At 39.9% G+C, this 25282-nt stretch overlaps 1 protein-coding gene across 2 annotated transcripts in view; it reads left to right on the top strand.

Moving 5' to 3' along the window:
• Positions 1 to 23664, top strand: part of LOC143152101 (cilia- and flagella-associated protein 298) — a 133115-nt gene extending 109451 nt beyond the window's left edge. The window contains exons 5-6 of one of the 2 annotated variants that reach the window (XM_076321817.1): positions 3184 to 3503; positions 22458 to 23664. In XM_076321817.1, coding sequence (XP_076177932.1) covers positions 3184 to 3503; positions 22458 to 22521 — 384 coding nt within the window. In that variant the 3' untranslated portion in view covers positions 22522 to 23664. The remainder of the gene's footprint in view (positions 1 to 3183; positions 3504 to 22457) is intronic. The other variant, XM_076321818.1, reaches the window with a different exon arrangement.
• The last annotated feature ends 1618 nt before the right edge of the window (positions 23665 to 25282 follow it).

The following is a 25282-nucleotide window of genomic DNA, read 5'->3' on the forward strand; positions in this document are numbered from 1 at the left end:
TTCAATATGTATTTGTAAAATTAAAACTATTCACTTTTATTTTCACCGTTATTTATTTGCTATTTTATTGCTTTTTCGAGCCTAAGATAATGGTTACAGTGTTCTCAATAATCATTCAATTTTAAATATATAAATAGTTTGTTAGAAATAAAAAGTGTCGGTTAGTGGGTTAGAGTCAAAATTAGGTGCATTCACCCGAGTTCAGGTCTTGACACGCATCAACGATACAAAGGAGTGTAATGTTCAGCTTTATCGTGGGTAGTATATATATATTTAGTTTCCAGAGAGGAACAATGTGACAAAAGCAATCAAAAAGTTTCTAATTTGCTCGATGACAGCGTAATTTACGGACGCATTATTCCAAAATTGAGGATGGAAGATGAAGAGCGTCGGTTGAATCGAGATTAACGATGACAAATTGAACGGCGGCAGTTGAAAATAATCCATTCTGTGCAAAGCACCGAGTAGTTAAAGTACTACTCAACGCTTCGCAAAAAGCTCGGAATGGGAAACAATTACATTTGAACACCGCGCGAATTAATCGATGAAAATTTTTCGAAGAGAATTACAGCTTGTTACTTTCTTGTCAAAGTGAAACAAAATTGTTCCCTCTTTGGAGCAAGTTACGCGGAATAAAAAATTGAATCGTTCGCAAAGGAAGAGACTCCAACGCAATCGAAGCAACGATAATTAAGTATACCAAACGACTGTCTGCACTTGTGAAAAATATATCAAATGGACCAGTATAAGTAACCACTGAAAACACGAAAAACCAACACAGAAGAGTGATGCTTGAAACGAACATTTTACTACGACATCTAACTGTCCTATTTTTCTATCGACGCGGGAAAAATTTCTCGCAATTCATACGTATTAAACCCAGCCCGTATTCGCCAATTCCTACTGTATTCTTACTACGCTCGATGAAAAATCAATCAACATTATAGACGATGTAAACTGCGTGTCTAGGTCTCGCGATGCAACACAAACGCAAGCTATCGAGCCGATGAAACGCACACGGTGCTCGAAGGGTGGTAAAAGAAAAAAAGTAATAAAATCAATACCATGGACACATTGTTCGTTAAAAATGATTCATCTAAAAGTGTAATACGGTTCGAAACATCTCAGCGAACTTACCGCTTGACATTTTTCATTTTTCGAGGAACTGTTTGTTGGATAAAATCCGACTCGCGACACCGACGCGAATCGGTCGTTGAAATAAAATCGAGGAAAGCGGAAAACCGCGCGAAAAGGCGTGCAAAATGCTGATAAATTCGCGGTTTCGTTCATTCCGTCGCGAACGTTGGTCCAGACGCTCGAAACGGATCGTAACGGCGCGATGAAATTAATCGCGCGAATTGTACGCCATGGCGGCGATGTATATTGAAAAGAACGAGGCGAAAAGAAACGCGGCGTAAATGGAAACAGCGATCCGGTAGCGTCTGGGCGTGGAAAACGATTTTCCGGCGGCGTGGGCGCAAGCCACACTGGAATTCCGTTACGCTTACGGAAACGTGGCCGCCTGCACGATGACGAACAATGCATTTCAAGTGGGTTGTATGGCGCCCCGATGACAAAGACGGAAACCATCGTGCCCGATGAAACTCGGTGCCTCTCTACGGAAGAAAAGAAAATTTCTCACTACCCGCGCTTCCCCTTACCGGAATTGAATCCCGAGCCCGTTGCCCGACGAGCCGTTGCAAAACGACGATAACATCGCAAACCTCGCCGGAAATGCTTGCCGCTCGGTACTCCACGTGTGTAAGAATTTCCGAAATTAACGAGACGCAACTCGATATTGCATCACGACGTTCGAAATATAGGTCTTGAACAGTGATACGTGTATTTTTATTTTTTATTTTTTTTTTTTATTTTTTCTTTAGGGGGAAAGTCAGTCGCGAGGTTTTCTTTCTTTCGACGAGTGACTCCAGGTAACGAATCACGTAAATCGTTAGATTTTGTCGAGAAACGAAAATATTTCGGGAGATTCGAAGGTGTAAGTGAAATCGAGATTCGAGAGGAAGTTACTCCCTTTCTGTATAGATTTCGTTCAGTTTCGTAGAGAATATCATCTCCTGTAATTCTACCTTTCAAGTTCCAAAGTCCTCATTATACGAGGGAAAGTTTCAATTGAAGTTTAAATTAAACTTCCAGCTTGATCTCGTCCTTGAGAAAATTTACTGCGCTTAATGCGATCAAGTGAAAAGTGAAATAATGAAATAATATTGGGCAGAAGGTATTCCGTAATATACACGGTACGGTGGACGTGAAATGTTGTGAATTCTGTTTACGGGGAACTGTTAAGAGTGACGACGATATGTATGTATTTGTTTTTTATGTAGAAATTTTATTCGTCTTTATGGGAGTTTTTCAAGAGCACTTGACGTTTGTGTAAAACAATTGTTCAGTTTTGGTACGACGGTAATACGCTGAATCGTATAATACGAAGCAAGTAACGTAATAAGTAAATTATAAAGCCATGGAAATAATTAAGTATACGCAGTTATTACCAAACGTTTTTATCGAGCACGTGTTAAAACATACGCGAGTATATATAACGATAAAATGTAGTCAGAACGCTGCTATAACATCTAACCTCAAGATTGGAGGAACTGTTGTAACTTAATAGTCGAGGTAATACGACGTAGAATGGATATTCTCCTCCCTCGCCAGGAGAATTTTTAACGGAGCATGAAAGACATTTTCATAAAAATCGATACACCGTACGGAACATCGTTATCCTTAATAGTTCCCAAGAAAGCAACTTGTAACACTTCGTGTATCCCATCCTGTATATTTTCTGCTCAACATCTATTGCTGTTGCTGTCGTCTATATCTCGAAAGTCTCATTTCTACCGCCATCGAAAGAATTCAACCTGAATAAATTCCTTCGTCAAAACATAAAAAAAAAAAGAAAAGGTACGATTCAAATTGTATCAAAAATCGTACCGAAGCGATCCTGGTGCACGATCTCGAGCTCGAGTTCCACGATTTAGATACAATTAATTCCATCTGTAGATTCGTTGTACATTTCCATCGGTAAAAATGTTCTCCTCGATGTACCCCAAACCATGCATCGCTCACACGTGACGTAAGTCACGTCATCGCACCGGTGTGTCCCGTAAATACGTTGATCGGCGATCAGTGCCCGTGACGATCCGTGCGACGTGTTCCTTCCCCCAGGTGTACATGAATCTGGTGTACGCGATGGCGATTCCGATACCGTCTTTCATAATCTCGGTGATATACCTCACCATCGCCTACTTCAAGATCTACAACGAAGAGGAAGTGGTCCTCGTGGGCGGCGAGGAGGGCGAGGACGGCGGGGAGGGAGAAGGAAGTAACGCGACACCCCTACCACTGACGAGCGGCGCCCTTACGCCCGGTAGCGAGGCTTTCAGGGAAGACCTAGCAAGCTTCGGGCATCAGCTGAAAGTCGCCATGGCCGACGACATCAGCAGAGAAAGCCTGGACGGGATACCCAACTCGTACTCCATTCAGGGGTAAGCGTCAACTCTGTAGGTTTTTCACACTTCCTTTTCGTTTCTTCGACTTTTATGGAGAACAAGCTACCGTAGAACTGTGTATACGATGTCGTACGCATGCGTCCTAGGATACCTCGATCCAGCGGTTCTCAAAGCACGTGTCGCGAGTAATCGGTGATCGAGGAACGAACGTAGAGGCGTACATTTATCGTGGCACTCGTGATCGTTGAACGATTCTTGATTAGAAAGTTTTTAGAAATTAAACGACCATCGAATGAGCTTTGTTTCTTATATGATAGTGAACAATACTGAAAGAAAACTAGCTGGAAGAGTTTTATGAAAATTCGGAGAGACACAGAGAATTATATATTGTCGTTTTTCTAAATAGCTACTATGAGTGTCTCGAGTAAGTAGAAAATTCGGAGAGACACAGAGAATTATATATTGTCGTTTTTCTAAATAGTTACTATGAGTGTCTCGAGTGACTAGTAAGTAAATTAAAAATGTCAGTTGTAGGGAAATGTTATTGGACATTTATCGAGTGTTCGCGCGAAATTGCAAGGATACATTTTGCCACGAAGTATGAATTTATATTGTGTATTATCTTTAGTACGTATAGTTGCCGGTGTTAAATATGAATTTCATTTGGAGGAAACCTTCCTTTAGAGGAAACTTTGCGTAAACAGAGTAAAACCAGAATATCCAAAGACAAACAGAAATTGAAATCTGTGTATACATTGAGCAATCGTGACTTCTGTCCGGAGTCTGTTAATAAATTTAGCAAAACGTACGTTTGGGTAGAAGCTGAATTGCACGAAATGAAGAGTGGTAAAAATCGTTCCGATAAACACTGTTTTCTAAATTTAAGAAATTCACAGGATCCCGTACCTGGTAACATTGAAAACACATTATATAAAATCGCGTTAAATACGAGTTTATCATTTTTCTACAACTTTCGTCAATCGTCGATAGAGTATCATCAATTCAGATTCGACTCTAGCGTCAATAATAAATTCTCCAATGTAAACATCCTTCAATCAAGTCACCGGCGAGTTGTTAAAGTTGTTCGTGTTTGCGAACCTTGAATTTATCGAACCATGTATATTCGAGTAGTAAAGTGTGCTCTTCCTTCGTATTTTACTCGTGCCTGTCTCAAATTATTAAACATTTACGTCGTCGGGAGGACGAACTTATTCGTTCCTTTGTTTCTCGAGTCTTTCGATCGGTGATCTCAATGGGCGAAATTAACGAGAGAGTTTCAATTTTCGCGATTAAATTTTGACAGTCGCGTGCAACCACCAGAAAGATTCTCAGAATATACGGAGAAATATTTTCCATTTTCCGATTCACGGTCCAGATCGGTGCACGTGTAACGGAAACGTTCGAGAAATTTATTACACTTGACTCACGGTACGCGCCGCCATTTCCCATATCGGATACTGAAAACCAATTTATATTGCAGCGGGGAATTTATTCTAGTGCGCATTATAGGTGCGAACTGCATTTTGCATATTGGATATCGAAAACCGGGTGCTCCCCTCGTTATAAGTAACAACGTTAGCACGGGGGCTGATGGCAATCTGGAGCTCAGTCGAGCGAAAATAAGCGTGGTTAATGGGACACTTGGGTGGCTTTGAGTGTTTCACCTTGGCATCTAGGAAACCGCGTTGTTTCGCCGCGGGGCTTCCGATTAATCTGCCCAACCGAGTGACACGAATTTAAAAGAATCGTTAATTCCTACGTGGTAATCGATTCAGCCACGGGACACCATCGCGGCCGGCTAATTTTTACAACGATAGACCCGTTCCGGATTAGCGAGAACAAAGTTCGAAACCAACGATCGAAAGCTCGTCGTAAACTTTTCAAGACGTTCGAGTATCTAGGAGAACTTCAATACGAGACTCGAATGTAATGTAACATCCACGCTTCAACTTTTCGTTCGAACGGAGACACTTCGTTAGAAACGAGTCGAGAAAATTGTTTATCGTTTAAATTCTCTTTGTCGTTTGCGTCCGTTTAAAAATAATGTAGATGAACGAGGCATTGAAATCAAGTTCATACCTGTCTGTACATAGTAGTATCTCTTGTAGTGGTGTCAGTTTGTAGATACTTACTCCGACGCATATCGTGAAGACGTCAAGTAAGAACTGTATGCGTTATCTCTTCAACGAGAGCTCGACTCTTCTTTTCTACATCTTCATTGTGAAGCAATAATTAACGAGAGCTCAGAATCTCTGGAAAGGAATTTTGTCCCAACGTGAGAACTTCAACTCGTAGCTCGCGTACCATCGAGAAAGGAGTCACGGAATTACATCTCGTGTGACTTTACTCGACGTTACACGGCTTCTACCTTTCCTCGGATATAAAGGAATACTTTCGTAGATACACGTTTGACTATAACGAGGAAGTAAACGAGGACTATCCGTGTCTTCTCGAAGAGACAAAGGTTGGAGTTCTTTCGCGACAGTTTCAAGAAACTTGTTTCATCTTTGACGAAAGTTGTCGGGAAATGGTACTTGGGTGAGAAACGATGGCGCGGATAACAAAAGACATCGTTTCAACAATTATCTTCCGTTTTTATTTATTAAAAGTATTCTTCAACTACGATCTCACGACCGTCGTGACATTGGTTTTCATTCAACCTTCTTGGAAGATTGAAAAATGGTCAGGAACTGAAGTTAAACAGCCTCTAAGAGTCTTTTGCGTAGGGCTTGAAGAAGAAGCCTAAGTGTGTCCTCGGGCGATCTGTTCTTCCTTGCCCGGGTCGTGAACAAAAATTTCAAAGCTCGTGCGTAGTGAATACATTTCTCTACGGAAAATTAAAAAACATGGGCGGGTTATTGCGTAGTGTATTGGCTTTCGGTGTGAAACGAGTGTAGCTTTCATCTTTTTGAAAACGATTCCAACAAATTCGCAATACGAAAATATGAGACAGACGACGATCCACGTAACGTTTCACTAGTAATCTTAAATAATTTTAACAGTGTATTATTTAAACCCCATTCTTTTAATATTCTGTCAATCGTCGGTTGAAAATACAGAAAACAAAATATTAAAATTCACTTGCTCATTCCGATTTTCCAGGACGTTCTTGCAACTCTTATATCGAATAAATAATCTTTTCCAATTCTTCGAATTCGGACATAGTAAACAACTTTCACTTAAATATGACCAATGCCCAATGTAACGTTCTAATTTTTCTTTTTTCATCCGTTCATTTTCGACAAAATATTTTTTTTCTCTCTTCTCGTCCATGACATTACAATACACACGTGAGAAGGTTGCATCTAGAATTATGACGGAAACAATTTGTTTAGAAGCCTTCTTCTCGAGTCCCTGAACGAATGAGACCCCTTATACTCCATACGTAATCTTCTCTCACACGTACTATACATATTTTCTTTTCTACCTTTTTTCCGTTGTCAAACGATATTACGTTCCTCCCATTAAATAGAAAGGGCCATTATCGAAGAGATCCTAAACACGAGGTCAAAACGTTCAAAATATAAATAAACATATTTAAATACATGCTCGTATCAGACTATGTCAGTCTTCCTACGTGTCTTTCCCCTTCTCTCTGTCAATGCACTTTCATGCCGCTGCATAAAAAGAAAAATCCATTTGCAATGTATCCTCGCGAGCCTATCGATCCCCCGAAAGAATAACACCCGTTATACTCCAAACGCAATCTTCTCACACGCGTACTATACATATTTTCTTTTCTCCCTTTTTTCCTTTGTCAAACGATATTACGTTCCTCCCATTAAATAGAAAGGGCCATTATCGAAGAGACCCTAAACACGAGGTCAAAACGTTCAAGATATAAATAAACATATTTAAATACGTGCTCGTATCGAACTACGTCATCTTCCTACGTGTCTTTCCATTTCCCTCTGGCGGTGCATTTTCGCGCGCACTGTATAAAAAGAGAAATCCATTTGCAATGTATCTTCGCGGGTATATCGATCCAATCGCTGTAAAACCGCGGGCGGGATTCTTTCACGGCAACAAAACCCGATTCGAGTGCATCCGAGGCATCGAATGGGAAGAACGAGTCCGCGGCATGGAAACGCCTATCGAGCGGCCTTTGTGCGCGGGAACGGGCATAAAATGCGCTCGATGAACGGACCGGCGTGTGTCGCAGATTGTATATAAATATCGTGGGGCACGGCCTACAATACGCTCGACAAAGCGTCGATATCGGATGATTACGCGGTCAATTTCACCGGTGGCCCGCGACAAACCGAAGATATCCGATGACCCGACTGCGCAAACACTGCGGCCTGCGCTCAGGACTCGATTAGCCCTACGGTCCTATCGAATCGGATCTATGGCTTCGAGATTTCCGGACGGGAATCCTGTCCGGTTCACCTTGGACACGATTTAACCCTTTCTATGGAAATCTTTCGATCACGAGCGACGATAGTCGCTGAATTAACGCGGGTAATTCCCCTAAGCGCGTCAGGGCATTTTCGGCGTGGATAGAGGGTCAGTGTGATCGACCGAGTGGTTCACTCGTGTTGGAAATAGTTTTACAACAATCTCGAAATACAATCGGACGTGCTTAGGATCAGGTTGCGAGATGAGTTTCGAGGTAACGATCGAGAAACGGGTAGTTTTTTGAATGTATAGGAGAAAGGAGGGTGAATTCGCGGTGGGACCGAATTGGAGGTGATTCTGTACGCAAAAATTGATGGAAAGTGTGAAATACTGTTTTTTCCTACGGGGCTTTGTTTTCGAGGAAATCGACTTTCGATAAATCTGGGTTACGCGCGAAGTAGAATGCTCGTCTGGCGTGTCTGACCAGTGCTCGCTGATTCTACTTGATAGCGTAGGCACGTTGGCACGCCCAGCGAAGTTTCAAATTCGATTTTCTCAAAACTGGTAACCCGTACGAAAATATTCCACTCTACATTTTTTGTTCGTTTTTACACGAAGCGTCGCAATCCTCTCGGTTTAATTATGAATTACAGCCCAGCTGGGTGTTATAGGGTTTTTAATGGAGATCACGCGATTCTGTACTTTGGTCACGATGTCAGAAGGAAGTTGAACTTCGCTTGAAGTCAACTTTCGATTTAACAATAAGTAAATAGTTTACTTAAAGTCATCTTTCGATTCAATAATAAGTAAATAGTTTACTTAAAGTCAACTTTCGATTTAACAGTAAGTAAATAGTTTACGTAAAGTCAACTTTCGATTTGACTGTATGTAAATAGTTTACTTAAAGTCAATTATCTATTTGCAACGCGCGATATAGACAGTGTATTGGCAAAATGGCGCAAAGAACAGTCGAGAAGATCGAACGATAAAATATACAGATGATGTAAATGTGACGCAGCCGGACTGCACGAGACGCGTTCAAATGCAGTTGCTTTCAGCGATTCAAAGGCACGGTAATTACGTTAGTTCGAAAACTTTACAACGCTCCGCTCTAGTGGCGTTCGCTCATTATTTAATGTGTTTCCGCGAAATTGTTTTGCACGGTTAATTGGAAAATTCCCTCCGCAATTTTGCGCGTTGCTGCCTGCGATTCGTTCGGTTGTTTCGCGAAAGGGCGTGTTTTTAGTAAGACAAATACCTTAGAAGTTGTAGAAACAATTAGAGAAATTGTAGAAAAATGAACAGGAGAACTTGTATCTTCAACGCTCGAAACTCACCCACGAAAGGATTGCGTAACATTCACTCAATATTCGCTATAAGTTTTTATTTCTTCGGCACTGCTGTTATCTACTGTAATAACAGATCGATAGTAGACACTCATTGGAATCTCATGGCATTATGAATATATTATGAAAAGAAGACATAGGTTGACGAATAGAGAATTTACGTAATATTTTCAAATTCAATTTTTAATCATCAAAGTACAAATGTTCTCGATAGTTCGTCTTACAAAGTATTCGTTTTATAATACACGAGTCACTAGCTTGCAACTTTGTACAAAAATATGGTACAGTACGATCAAGTACGTCTACTTACACTCACTCTGTCTAAACTGAAGAAATACAAATAACAATAAAATATCATCAACTGTAGAAATTCCAAATATTTTCCCTTAAAGCTACTATTACATACACGCGCTCTAACAATCAGAAATGTTACTTTAATTTCCTTAATCGTAAGCTCATACTCAATAAACAATTAACCTAACGTACTCGTTACTCGATGTAATCGAGGAAATTTTTACGTTTCGATTACCCGATCTCGAGTAAGCAGCGGGCCGAAAGAACTCGACCTTAATCGTTTCGCTAAATTCATATTCAATAAAGACCGTATTCGATCGAACATGAGAAACTCGCATTGAATGTTTACGATATGCTCGCGGTGCTGCGTAAATAAGAAAACGAATCCCCGATTCTGGTTATTACGACGCATATCGCGGCACTAAAAGCATTTTCTGAAGTATAAGCACTAAATCAGACATTTTTCCGTCCTGGCAAAACAACTGCGCGGGTTTATCGACCCTTTCGTTCCGATTATTTCTGGCCGCAGTTCGTGTCGATACTACACGGTACGCGAGTGGTTTCAGCGTTCGTCGTTTCACGGGGATAGAAAGCGTTGCCCCGACATCGAAATGACGGTCGTAACGTCATAACGTCACAACGTTACGGGAAATTCAATACGCGATCACAACGGGACGGAATGGGAATGGATGCGAACGGGCGACTCGCAGTCTATCGCTGATCAATTCGACCCATATCCAACCTATCGCGCGGCAAGTTTCCATTCGCGCGACAAGTGCGGAACTACTTCGTGCACATTATCCCCTGTCGGTTTTCATCACGGAGTCGATGTTTCGAAACGATGCGTGGGGAAACATTTACCGAACATTTCGCTTCTAACTGCGCCGCTTTTATTACCGAAGGGAACGACAGAAGTTCGCGTTTTCAAACGTTAAGCGAGAACTTCAAGAATTCCAAATACCCCCCGCGAACGACGATTAAGTGGATACCAGGGTCGAGTTACGACAAAGATCGGCATCCCTCCGTCGAAATTCTTTCCCGCCATGACTTTTCGCGTTACGATAAATTTGTATTTACCTATCGTTACTTCTTTTACTTCAGAACTTTTCGAGGTACTGGCATTTTCAGCTCGCGGCTGTTGGAACATTACGAAACGTAACCAATGGAAATTCAGAGGATAAAAATTCGTTGATATTAATCGCGATGACAGTATCACGTGAAAATTCGGTAAATATTACTTTACTGAGAGAATAGACTTACATTTTCTAACGTTATTTGATCAAAGTAATATTAGAGCGATCTATTCTAAATTTTTCCATTTTAGAATATTTTCGATATTCTTTTGAATATCTTCAATGAGAAGTACAAGAGTATCTAAAAATAATTGTAAACTAGAAATGTACCAACAATTGGGAAAAGACTATCTTTGAAAGAGAGCAAACATGGAAAGAGAATACAGTGAATAACAGAATATAATATTACGTAATAATTTATGAATATAATATAATTATTTAATTGTATTAAAGAGATTATATTTCGCATTATATTGAATTATAATAATAAAAACATCGATTCAAGAATATTGACTATTGACAAAACAGCAATCTCCATTTTCTTATTAAGAGGATAAACTCCTATTTGTAACGTGGCTCGTAAATCTGTTTTGGAAATGGAACCAACTGTTTGTCGTTTGGAAACTGTATACCGAGTACCTACGAGAATTTCTTTCGTGTCGATTGTATTTTTGCGAGGAGCATAAAATGCCCGTTCGATTTTCGGCGTTGGTCGAGAAATTATGGAAGTATGAGATTACACTGATCGCGTAAATACCAGAAGTTTCAGTAGACAGAGATAGGAAACTTTATTTGCCAGACTACGGGTCGCCGAAGTTTTTCCTCAGCTGGATAAATGGAAAACTCCTTTGACTCCGGGATAGAATTATACGAAAAGCCCCGCGAAGAACGGAAATTACGATTTATGTAGTTTTTGCCGGTCAACTATCGAGAACTTGTAGAAAACTCGTAATGAAAATACTGCGGAACTTATTCGTTCTGAATTAATCGAGAAACGATGTTATTCGAATTAAACGAAACTCAGGATCGATGGTGCAGCTTTACCCTGCAGAAAATAAATTTATGCTGACCTTCCTATATGTTGTTAAATATATGGACAACGACAGAACCTAATTCCATACGTAAGAGTATAACATAAGACGAATAATATACTAAATATACTTTGAACAGGTATATTTCATTTTATATAAAACTCTCAAACATCAATTTGGATTCTTTTGGTATACAGAAATTCATTGTTAATACCTAGAAATGTATTAAGCAATTTACGATACGTTCTTCTTGTACTACGTATATATTTCAAGAGATATTAATAATCAAATTTTATACATCAAAAAGGGACCAAATTATGGATTGATATGTTTGTATAAAATAAATATTCTTCCTCGGATAATATTTATTGTAATATTTGTATTTAATAACGACAGGCAATACATACTTATATTATTATTTATAATGGAAATGATTTAATCATTTCTCCGGGTATGCGTGATCAAATATATCGCAAGACTTTCTCGCAGAATGAAATTCATTTTATAATTTTAACTCGTGTAAATACCACGCGGCATGCAAATCAGAGTATCTTTTCACTCACAATGAAATGAAATAAAATTTATCACGATGAACACAGTGTACGAAAACTTGGAGGTTGTCTCGGGAATGTTATTAACAACAGTCTTAACAGGAAGCTTGCCGTCTGCATACAGAAACACGCTTAAATAGAGGAAGAGTGAAACGGCGACTGGCAGTCTGCGTTGAAACCAGCGAGTTTCTATAGGATGTTCCAAAATACGTGCTTGAACTCGACGAAAGAGGATCCATCTCGAAAAAATTCATAGAAAATGGGTAATAAAATTTTCTTGTACGAATTTTCGTTTTCTAAAGAATCGATTTTGAAAGCACGCCTTGATTCTTGAAAACTTTATACCATAGGAAATCTCCACGCGTTTAACTACAAACTGCGCAAACCTACGGTATCGTTCTATCAAATACAAATTAATGGTTTAACTTCGCTTTGTTAATTTATCGAGCGCTCTTGCTGACCCAATTTGAATTTCTAGCTTTTTTAAACAGTCGAAGAATTCTTTACCTCGGTTATGAAAAGGTCTTTAACATTTTCCATTATAAATTATTCTGCAGAGTGCGTAAAAATATACTGACTATTCAAAATGGATCTCGTTGAACCGAGTTTCGGTCGAGTAGGTGCATACAAGACTTGCTCGGAGAATGAATCTGCTTAAGCTCAGTGACTCGTACCAAGAAATAATTGTAACCTACATTTTTACTCTATTTTTTCCATTGGAATAGGTTCCTTTTGAATTGCATCGCCCATTTTGTAACATCTTGTACTTTCATGACGTAGTATGGAGCCGACCCCGTGCCACCGTGTCACGTATTCGGAGAATGTATGAATGAACAAACGAGGAAATATTAAAACGGGAAAAGCAAACGAAAATATCATATATAAAATATCGCAATCGTAAAATTACAGTTCGCAGCATCGATATTAACGTTTCTTTTTTTTAACAAACTGAAGAAGAATTTAATGTAATTGGACATTTCTTAAACAGTCAGTAATTCGTGGAAAAATAAGAACTTTTAAAAATGATAGACCTCTATCAACGTAAAATATTTAACGAGTAAATACAGAATAGTGAAACGCATTTTGAATCTTCAATTTATCCTTCTTTTGAAATTTGCATTAAATAATTTGTCTGCGTCTGTTATTTACAATATTGGTTGACAGAGATTTAACGAATCATAAAATGCCTAATTAATAAATCGTAAATTGTTATCGTTCGTAACTCTTCACTTCAGTACCCAATTGGTTTACTTAACTCGATATCGATAAACGAGAGCAAAAATCTCGAAGTATCGGGGAATAATTCGCAAATTTCGTTCCATTGATGTAAGATTCACGGTGGATCGAACAAGATCCGTGACCGAAATGAACAATCGATATTTAATTTAACAAGCATGCGATTCGATTGTCACTTCGGTTCGTTCGAATTTTTCGCAATCGCTTCGGGGACGCTTCGTAAATGTTGCAGTTCGTTCGAGCAAAGCTGCTAGTCATTATATCGACGTTCGTGTACACGTGGAGCGAATATTTTAATAAACTATATTGTGTCGGGGTTTATTGTCGAGGTTGCGCTTCTACGCGCGACACACTGTAGAGAGAATCTTTCTTTCGGCTTTATTGTCGGCCGTTCCATTTTATTGAGAAAGTGGAATCGCGACGAAAGGAGTGGAGCCCCCATCGAACAAAGCTGGAAAAGATAATAGCGCTGTCGGCTTGCCAAAAACTGCTACTGAAGCTTTCAAAGGGGCACTTCCTTGAGGGGGTTTCACAGTTAAACGACTCGTCGTGCAAACAGTGTGAATAATAAAATTCTAACCGTCTGACATATCTCTCCTTCTCCGTTCTCACAATCCTTATGACTTCTGTCAACGAATAATTAACTCGTACACTCGTTTGCGCACTCGCGGCCCTCATTTTTGTTATCGGTTGATTACACTTGATCATCACACGTCAATTTTCATTCAACCAAACGATCCTCGAGTATTTTATGTTCCCGGGGCGAACCTTTCGAACGGTACATCGGAATACTTTCAAATTATTTAAATGCAGAGTGGTTCTTCGTGTCGCGACGAAGAACGAATCGTTCCGTGTGTATTCCGATCGTTTTTAAAATTTCGAATTTAACGCAATCCCAACAATTTTTGTGCGTTTAGCACTTTTAAATTCGGTAGGTGTATCTGAAATATTCTCCGAACAGTACGAAGTATATTCTCGATGTATTTTTAAAGTACTTAAAATACAAGATAGTTTCTCATCTTTCCGTCTTACGAATTATTCTACGTAGATTCTGCTAACTTTCATAATTTCGAGTTTAATGAAATCCTAACAATTCTTGTATCTCCGCCAATTTTTTTAATCTCGACTGTACAAAGTGCACACTTCGCGTACTTCCAAATTAAGTATTTAAAATGAAGGATACGGTTTCTCGTGTCGCAATTTATGAATTACTCTTCGCGTATTCTCATAACTTCTGGAATTTTAAATTTAATACGATTCTTGAATTTAAAACAATTCGTGACTTTAAAATTCGACGAGATACTTTAAATACATTTCTCGAACTATACCAAGTATTTTCCTCGTGTATTTTTCAATTATTTAAATTACAAGATGTTTCCTCGTATCTCGACTCATGGATATCTCGTCTTGCGTATAATCTGTCAAATTTCGAGCTTAAGGCTATCCTTTGTCCGAATTCACGTCAGAATTACGTCAATATTTGCATACCGTTTAATGGAGCAATATTCGTGATGCACTAACGATTTTGGCGGACATGCAACGTTGCCTGACTCTCTTCGTATAAATCACACAGGGAAGCCAATGGGCAACGACCGACTCGTTAAAATTTCGAATTGCTTTGGTCGGGAATTCTCATCGGCTCCCAGGTGTCCCGGAACGATTAATCTATCTGGCACGATGTAATCAATTTCTCTTAGAATCAGTGCATCAGAATTCGAAACGCGGCACGCAATTGGCCGTATCTACGATGCTTGAATTAATCGTCGAAAACCCTGCTCGCGGATCATATACGAGATTATTTTATCGAGAAAAAATCATGAAAGTGAATGGTATCGCAAGTATTAAGAAAACAAATATAGTATATGAAATATCGGTAACGAAGCCTGTCGTGAAACTTCTAAATGTATTATACAGCTCAAAAGTAACAAAACTGTTCGAATAAACATAGGAACGTATATGTACTTATGTAATGAGAGAGAAGATTGGATAAAGTTGTCGACAAAATTCTCTAATATCCATTCTGCTTTCTGTATCAATTTTGAAGTCTGATATATCATTATTTAAAGTGGCTGTATTTCAAGAACAAATGGTTTTCTGTTACGATGGATCTCATACACGATGACTCGTACAAAGTGTTACGAACTGTTTTCTCGGAAACTGATCAAAATTTTATATACTAAAAGATCAACTCTGAACCATTTAATTAAAAAGAAAAAAGAAAATTAAGTCAAGATTTTATCAGTTTCTGAGAAAATAGTTTGCGACACTTTACATGGATCGCCCTGTGCAAAATGATTATATCATCGTCCGAAATCAATACTATCGATACCAATTGGTATTACCACCATTGCTAGTTTACATACACGTGTTTATTACATCTTGTTCGTTCATTTTGACAGAACGTATTAGAAAATTTCCAACCCTCTGCATTACACATCCATATATTTTATTTAGTACAGACTTACTTTGATCGACAGAGATTCGCGCTAGATTGAATTAATGAAAATCACTGTGATCTCCCTTGGATAATAAATGTTATAAAATTACAAACCACCGTATTATTATCGCTTACAAGTATATATGACAGATTGGCCCTCGGCTAATTATAGAGGGAATTTTCAATTTCACGATCCATTGGAAGGGTCGCAACCCTTCTCGCGGTATCTTTTTCTTCCTGTCAAGTGATTCCCAGTATCGTATCTTTAAAACTTGCTGCGACAACACGCGGGTCGTCTGAAATTACACGAATACGTTTGTCCTCGCTGGTGTACAATGCAGCAGAGTTCTCTAATGGTGACACCAAGCGTTGCTCCCATGTCAGTTCCTAGATGCACATCCGCATGTTTGTTTAAGACAGTTGGAATCCACGCTATAGCGCACCAGCGTGATGCATTGGCTGCGGTACACTGTTCCATTTCAAATGGAACTACGATAGCAGTGTTAAATCATTAGAAATGGGTCTGTGCGTCGTTTCGGTTCTACTTTTTCGATGATAAAATCGGAAAACGGCCGGTCAACAGGTATAAAATGTTCCTGGTGGGCAGAGATTTTTAACATTGTCGGTTGAACCTCGATATTCTTCGTTTCTGTCGTTTGAACCTCGATATTCTTCGTTTCTGTCGTTTAAACCTCGATATTCTTCGTTTCTGTCGTTTGAACCTCGATATTCTTCGTTTCTGTCGTTTGAACCTCGATATTCTTCGTTTCTGTCGTTTGAACCTCGATATTCTTCGTTTCTGTCGTTTGAACCTCGATATTCTTCGTTTCTGTCGTTTGAACCTCGATATTCTTCGTTTCTGTCGTTTGAACCTCGATATTCTTCGTTTCTGTCGTTTGAACCTCGATATTCTTCGTTTCTGTCGTTTGAACCTCGATATTCTTCGTTTCTGTCGTTTGAACCTCGATATTCTTCGTTTCTGTCGTTTAGACCTCGATATTCTTCGTTTCTGTCGTTTGAACCTCGATATTCTTCGTTTCTGTCGTTTGAACCTCGATATTCTTCGTTTCTGTCGTTTGAACCTCGATATTCTTCGTTTCTGTCGTTTGAACCTCGACATTCTTCGTTTCGCGATTTCGAATCGGCGAATGCTGAGACTTCGCGTTCCACTCGATCGGATCTTCTCGGTGGAATCGAGAAGTGATATCCGATCGACGATGGAAATCATTCCGTTTGGATGTGAATCGACCTTTATATGGGATGCGTGAGTAAGGCCAAGCAAGGACGCAGGCATCGATTCTGACCTAACCACCTCCGCCCCAGTCTCGAGCCTAACTCCAACAACTCACCCCGTTTCCACTTTCAACCAGCTCTTATCCCTTCCCGGTCCGACCGACTATGTGACCTGCAGCTTTCTTTCCTCGAGCGCGTTGAATATTTGTGGTCATCTTCTCAGATACCGTTAAAATCATTTAGGAATCGTTAGTGTACAAGATTCTAGTGTACGGGATTAAGGCTGAGACTAATCATTGAATTTTTCTGTATTCTAAGCCTTCTACGGTGACTCAAATATTCGACGAATATAATTCGAATACCTATCGAATGTTCGAATGCTCGAATATCGTTGAGATACTCGAGTTATGCAATTTCTTTACGTTTGTCGCGGTTTTTTAAATAATAATAGTCGAACGACGATATTCGAATACCGAAATATTCAAAGTTTGTTCGTAGCTATTTAATATCGGAATACACGATGTTTATTCGTAGCTGTCGAATACTCGTGACATATGTGAATGTTAAATTATTTGAATACCTATAAGGTATTCAAACGTCTGTGAAATATTCAAATACCTATAAAATATTTGAATTTCTATAAAATATTCAATGTCTGTGAAATATTCAAATATCTATAAAATATTCGAATACCTATCAATTATTCGAACATCAAATTACTTGAATTGCTCCAGCTCTATGAGAATTCCACTGACAGATACTTTCATAATAAATGGATTAAGGTATCGTTCGTCTACGGTATTACCCGATAGTAAGAGTTGCAATACAGCTAGGGAAAACTTGGATAATATCGTGGTACGATGGAATTCTTTTTTGTTTTTTCTTTTGACAAATTAAAATATGTATGTATAGGTAAACTTAGTTAAATGTGAGCAACGCAAGGGACACCCAGTAAATCATCATTTAGGTCCTTACAATTTTCTGCTTCGTGTCACGATTATTTGAATAAATTACCCGGTAAATTTTGCGATAATATATCTGCGTTAAGAAAGACACTGAAATTCCTGAAACTTTCGCGCAAATTCCAGTAAATATTTCAACAGAAAAATGTTAAAATATGGCACGTGTACTAAACTTAACACAAAAATGTTAAAATATGATACATGTACTGAGATTAACAAGCGTTAAAATATCATATCTAAATCTTCATTGTTTATTCGTATTGAAACAACAATGCTTCGTACAAAAAAAAAAAAATACAATTCTATTTATCTTTTGCTTACACGTTCACAGTTCCACGAAAACCAACTAACCAGCGAAACAGGTGTGTAAATATTCTACGTGGCACAATTAAATCAGAGTAAAAACTGATTCTTCCATTGATCAATTACCGGAAGATTGTTTTTGAAAATACATCGGTAGTATGCAGTGAATAAACTTCATTCCAATTATAACAGAATTAACCGTAGTACGATATTACCTGGATTTCCCTGCGGACAGAATTGATTACGTGTTATCGTCGTAATTTTTTTCTACAAATTTAAACTCAACGATTTTACGGTTGTACGCGACATTAACCTAGTTTTCGGAGAGCAAAACACTGATAAACTTCCCAAACTATCTTAAACGATATCTTACAAATAAACGTTAAAAAAAATTGAAATCTTTAATTAAAACACTCGTAGAATATCGATAAAAAACTCGATAAAATTCCTCGCGAACTCCCAGAGAAAATTCAATACGTTAATATTGAAAACACTCGAGTAAAAATGTGTTCATTTCGAAGAAAAAAAAACACTACGTTTCGTATACTGCGACCGATCCAATATTATTCAATCGTTCATAACTGAAACCCTTTCAAGATCGGATCCGAAGATGCTCGATCGAGATAAAAATCTCGATTCGTTGAAGCATTTCGTAGTAGTTTCGTTTCGCGAACGGTCTTACGGTACAAAGTATCGAGTACCTCGATGCAAAGTCGTCTTAAAAAATTAAACACTACCGCGAGCGATGTCCATCAGCCATTATATCGCTGGCCACACGAATTTCCGATATCCGTAATCAATAAAATATGGACTTTAATACACGAAATTGCTCGTTAGTGTCACGCGATCGATAACACTGTCCTCGTTGGGCGTTAGAGTGGCCTCGGTTCTGGCAACTCGTTTATACGCCACTTTACATCGGGCTTTTTCTACTTAAAACTTATCCGTGTACATTTTGCCACGTTAGCGTCCACCCTGTCGACAGGGTTGTATCGGTTCGCGATACAACACCCGGAACGTTGTTGGTTCAGAGTCGTGTCGGAAAATCGTGTGTCGGCGAACGAGTCGATAATCGATGTTGTCTGCAATTTCGAAGATTTTCGACACCGAACGAACGTGTACACTTTGATCAATAATACCGCCGCTGTTTCGCGTTGGACTGGTTTCGAGCACCAAGTAGAGCATGCGCCTGATAAACATTAAGGGATCTGTTGTCGCTCCTTCGTTCGAAATTGCTAATCGGTTTGTGCTCGCGCGACCGTTTCGATCTCTACTACGTCAGCGTTCGCTCTATTGATTTCGTTTTCGAGAAGTAGCGGTTATAATTTCCTTTGGGAGAACGGAATTGCTTGGATCTCTATCTAACGTGAACTGGAACTTGGGAGCCCCTTACCGATTTGTTAGGTTCGAAAGAAATATTTTCATTTTTTCGACCATCAGGAAAGGATATTGCGATCGAGAAAAAATGTTGACAATTGTTTTCTCTTACAGAGAAACCCTTTAATTAAGTTTCGATTACTCAGGAAGAAACATTTCTCTTGAGTGTATGTATGTATACGTACGACATATGTAGATATGTCTGTTGATACGATTTTAGTGAAAGTTTATTGTTGAATTTTGTATTCTCGTTTCAAGACATGGTTTAATTTTGAGAAAAATTAAAGGTGAGGGTTATTTGTTCGAATTTTAAAGAGAATTCTCTGTAAAAATTTTTGAACAAAGATTTTTTGTATCTTCTCTAGTAGGGAAAACATTATATTGTATATTTGGCATTCTTAAACCATGACTTTTTCGTCGAAGAGTATTACAGCGTCCTGTCTGTTAATTAACCTTTGGTCCCCGAATAAGGTCATATATATGTCACCGTGTGATTATTTTATTTCTCTTTTATTAAACAGTAAAATATATTATAAACATGCATATCATATCTTTGTTTCTTTTATAGTTCTTTTATTCTCTATAACATGGTTAAAGGTTAAAGTAAGAAAATATTTATTTATGCTCTAACGAAATGAAATAGAAGTTCAAGATCAAGGAAAGAATGTAAGAATGTAATATTGCTGTTTCATAACTACCTCGTTTCTGAGTACATTAAAAACATTCGGTAATTTAGTAAAAAACGTTGGGGATAGAATTTTGTGTTCAATAAAGGGTACAGTGAATTCTCAATACAGAAATACAGAATTTACCAATTTTCGAAGCGAAGAAAAATGAGGTTTAAAATACCGTAATCTATACCGTTTTGAATCAATTATTATCTTTTTCCAGTAACGCTATACCGAATCCTATCGCGAAGAAATAAACATTTAAAGAAACCCCGGAACGAACAAGTTAACCTAACGAAGGTAATGGAAGAGCTAGGTCACGGTGAAAGAGCACACAAATTGGAACAGATGCCTAGCAGAGCCTAGGCGCCTGATACTTAAAGCCCGGTTCGCACTTGTGATAAAATTCTGTAATGGAATCCCTTTGTGTAACACGGTCAAGAACGAAAGGACGTTATACGGGACAAGTAGTGGCCGAAATTTCGTTCCACGGTGTGCTTTGATGTTACTCTTTTGGTTTACATATCGGGGCTACCTCGCAAGTGGATACGTGGCTTAACTTAATTTCTTCTTCCAACGTTTGATGACCAAAGTCGAGCGAAACTTATTTCTTGCCCCGAGATGACTTTATCAAATTAAATTCGTACACGTTTCACGCGTTTATGTCTCCATAAAGAACTCCTTTTAAATACACTCTTCTTAATATAAGCGATACACCCTCTCGGTAATTACGTTTTAAATTACCATTTAAACAGCTGTAGAGTCAATGTACCGATCGACCGGGAAAATAAAAAAGTTACTAAAAAAGATACGTAGGACATACGTAGATATGTCTGTTGATACGGTTTTGATGAAAGTTTATTTTTAAATTTTGAATTTAATACTAAAGAAGAAGACATGGTTTAACTTTGAGCAAAATTAAGAATGAGGATTATTTTTTCGAATTTTAAAGAGAATTCTGTGTAAACATTTTTGAACAATGATTTTCTGTATCTTCTCTAGTAGAGAAAACATTAAATTGTGTATTTAGCATTCTTAAACCACGTACTGTTTGAAGGATAAAGGGCAATTAGGTTTCGCACGAAATACATCGAAGGAAATTTAATCGTTCGGTATCGTCTCGAAAATGAATTTTACATCCCACTTCGCGAACCGAAGGAAGTTCATTCGATGGTTTTTGAGGTCAGATTAGAGCGTTCATTTGCTTAACCGTTGAAGGCCATCGGCAAACTTGGATTATCTCTTGATCGACGTCGGCAGTGAGCATCCTAGAGGGACGCTAAAAGCCTCTAGGGATCTTTCAGAGAAGAATTTAATTTTGAAGTGTAATTCCGGTCGTGTGAACGGGTAATTTAGATTTTAAGCGTTATTACGCAAACGAAGCAATCGTTTCGAAAGCAGACCGAGCACCTGGATTTTCTTTTTTTTTCCAGACAAAAAGAAAATGATCGAGTTAAAAGTTCTCAATCGATACAATATTTCGTCGTACCGAACACTGATCAAGGAATAGCCATCTTTGGCCAATAAAATATGATCGGACTGTAGCGCTTAAATCCTTACCGTTTCATGGGAATTCTTGCACGTGTCCGTGTACAATAGGGGGTTGAGTGAGAAGACACGCGGGCTAGGATGTCCGTAAAGAGGGTGAAACGTGTGCACGAGAAACTGAGAACCAACGTACGACCAGTAGACGTATTCGAAACGTATTCCAGGGTTGTACAGGAATATTTTCATCGGTGATGTTTTATTAAATCGTTAACGAACTTGGCGAAACTTGCTCCTCGTGAATTAAAACTTCACGAGACGAAGACGAAGGTCCGCGTACGAGCGATCGCATAGTTCGGGCCCCAGGATTGGAACATCAATCGTTCGCCTTGCTTTATTTCTCCAACCTTTACCTTCGATTCCCCCAATCCGAGAACCGAAATTACACGATCGTTCCGCAGCCGTGGCCCTCGTCTTTTCAATTTTTAATCGCAACAGTAGTCTCGCCCGGTGGTCGATACCGTCGCGGTGAAACCCTTGGAAAGATCTCGATAAACAAGCACACCCCGTGCGGGGAGTTTCTTTTTCCTCCGCGACGTAGAGACCGCGCAAAAATTGCCACGCTCGATTGACCAACATCGATACGCTTGTTTCAGAAACTTGAGCAAGACGATGACGACGAGTATCTCGACTCCCCCTGGGCCGACGGCGGCAGTCTGAAGCGGCACTTTCAAGGTCTGAACAACATCTCCTGGAAGCCGCGCTAAGTGACCCAAGAACGGGGACGAGGGACAAGCGGAGAGGGCGAGAGATTCTACAGTAGCTTATTAAACGTTACCGACGTTACCGCGGACAGCCGATATCCTCTCACCGACTAACAAGAAAACCAATACCATTGAACGCGAGCCGGGGAGTACCAGCTTCGTGAGAACGTTCACCGAGTGAACCAGAGGTAGACGCTCCCGTTGACGCTCGACGAACGGGCGTCGACCAGCGTCCGTGTTCATACGCGTTCTAGCCTCGAACGAACAAGAGAAGTGATCCAGAGTGTCGTTCAACGAGTAGTGTTTTAGTAAGCCAGCACGCTATCGCATTACTGTCCCCGTACGCGCCAATTATTATCCATAGAGACAAACGATATTTTGTGACAGACTTTTTTCTACTCGATAACCGCCCGTGTCGCGACCGTCTCTAAGGGCGGCCCAACAAACGGACCGCCCGTCGATCAATCCGTCGAGGGCTCGTCCTTCCTGGGCCGATCGTCGTGCGGCAGAGGACCGAGCGATTGGCCCGTTTTGGCGTGGGTCCAGCGAGGAAATATTATATTTGGATTCGTTGCCGATACTCCGGCGCCAGGGTCTCGTCGTTTACCCGAAGGGTACTTCCGAATCATCCAAGAGGAATTTCCGAGGACAAATATTCTATGACACTCGACACCGCGACGCGAGCAGCCAGCATCGTGGAGAGTTTTTTCCTTATCAATTACGACTGCCAGCTGGGTGCTGTAACGAGTATTTCGTTGGATTTGGTTGCCGAGAAACGTTCACGGTGAGACGCGAGAATAGGAGCCGGTTGAGGTACTCACGGTTGGACGATCGAGGAACGATTAACCGATGGAGGAACCGATTGAACGCTCGCGACGACCAGAAGGACGAACCGAGTGAAAGGGAAGAGGTGAGGTTTAAATGTAGAGGTAGTTTGGTATGGTACAGCGTAAGCTTTCTGAAATACGAACGCTGGATGTTGAGTTTGGTTCAGAAAGGACGTTAACAACACGGTTCGAGTACGTTCTGCGTAGAAGGAATCGAAACTGACAAACGATTCGAGAGAGATCGATCGCGAGGTGCAGATGTATGAATCGAAGAGAGAAGAGTTTACGAGCTGATGCTTGTGTCAGATCTATAGGTAGTCAATGTTCGAGTCGCTTGATTCACGCACGTTATAGCGTTTCTCTTCCGAACGATGAGCGTTAACTGAGTGGTAGATTGTGTCGCTGAAGGAATTTGTAACGATGTTTGAAAATATTGATTCGAAATGGGTCGAAGATGGTTAATGATCCAAGAAGCAAAGAGGTACCGAAGAGAGAAGAAAGCGAATCGAGACATGGGTTTCTATAGAAGTCGATCGTTCAGTCGCTTGGTTGCTAAATGAAACACTGTAAAACGTTTTCCTTCTGAATTGTAAGTGCTATCCGAGTGTTGAATTGGGTCTCCAAAGGAGGTTCGTAAGGAAGTTCGAATGTGTAATTTGAAACAATGGAAACTGATCGAGAAACGATCGATAGCTCAAGGCGTCCAATGGACGAATTTGAGGAAGATCTAGGTATTTAGGACTTGAATTTATAATTCGTCAATGTTCAATTCGTTCGGTCGCTACACGAAGCAGACGTGTACGGTACAATTCCTTTTGAATTACGATTGTTATTTGGGTACTGATTTAGGTTTCAAAGAAACATTAATAACAAGGTTCGAATGTGTAAATTAAAGCAATGGAAACTGATAAGTGATCGAAGAATGATTAATCACTCGTGGCGTACAATAGACGAGGCTTCAAATATATACAGATACGTGAATCAGTCGATACTACATGAAGGACAGGTGTCTAACATCGCAACGGTTCCTGGACGATTCAATGAAAATTAATCCGTCGATGCATCCAATAGAAGAACCGAAAAGGGAAGAACTAGCAAGTTGAAACACGAGACTCTAGATAGCGAACACTATGCGAAGTAATCAGATTGGGATTCCAAAGGACAGGTGTCTAACATTGTAACAGTTCTTAGACGATGTAACAGAGATTAATCGCTCGATGCATCCACAGAGAAGACCCAACGAATCCAGACTTCGAATTCTAGATAAACTCAATATCGCGAGCATTCAAATTCCAAAGTATAAGTATCAACATCGTGACAATTTTTAATCGATCCAACGAAGATTAATCGCTCGATGCATCCGTAGAGAGATGCCCACGGAGACTCGAAATTGTACATACCGAGCGCTACGAGCGGTCAGATTAGGATTCCAAAGGACAGGTGTCGAACGTGATAATTCTTGGGTGGTCCAATGGAGATCGATCTGTGTATGCATCCATGGAGAAGAAGCCAGCGAATCGAGACTCCGAATTGTACACAGCCAACGCCACGAGCGCTCAGATTAGGATTCCAAGGGACAAGTGTCGAACGTGACAATTCACGGGTGGTCCAGCGGAGATAAATCGCCCGATGCGTCGAAAATACGAGCCGAGTGTTGAAACTAATCGCGGCTCGAATCTCCACAACGATCGATGTTCAAGTCGCTCGGTCGCCTCGCGAAGCAGTCGCCGTGATATTCCTGATGCATTTCGGAAACGCCCCGTACGGTGTCGATACCCGGTCACCGTCGCTCACAGCGTCTCCTCCGCGTGATTTCTGCAACCGTTCTCATCCAACTCCGCCGCCAATCCGCGCGACAGAGAGAGCTCGAGCTGTCTACGCGGCTGTACG

This window comes from Ptiloglossa arizonensis, chromosome 10, assembly GCF_051014685.1.
Source record: "Ptiloglossa arizonensis isolate GNS036 chromosome 10, iyPtiAriz1_principal, whole genome shotgun sequence".
NCBI lineage: Eukaryota > Metazoa > Arthropoda > Insecta > Hymenoptera > Colletidae > Ptiloglossa > Ptiloglossa arizonensis.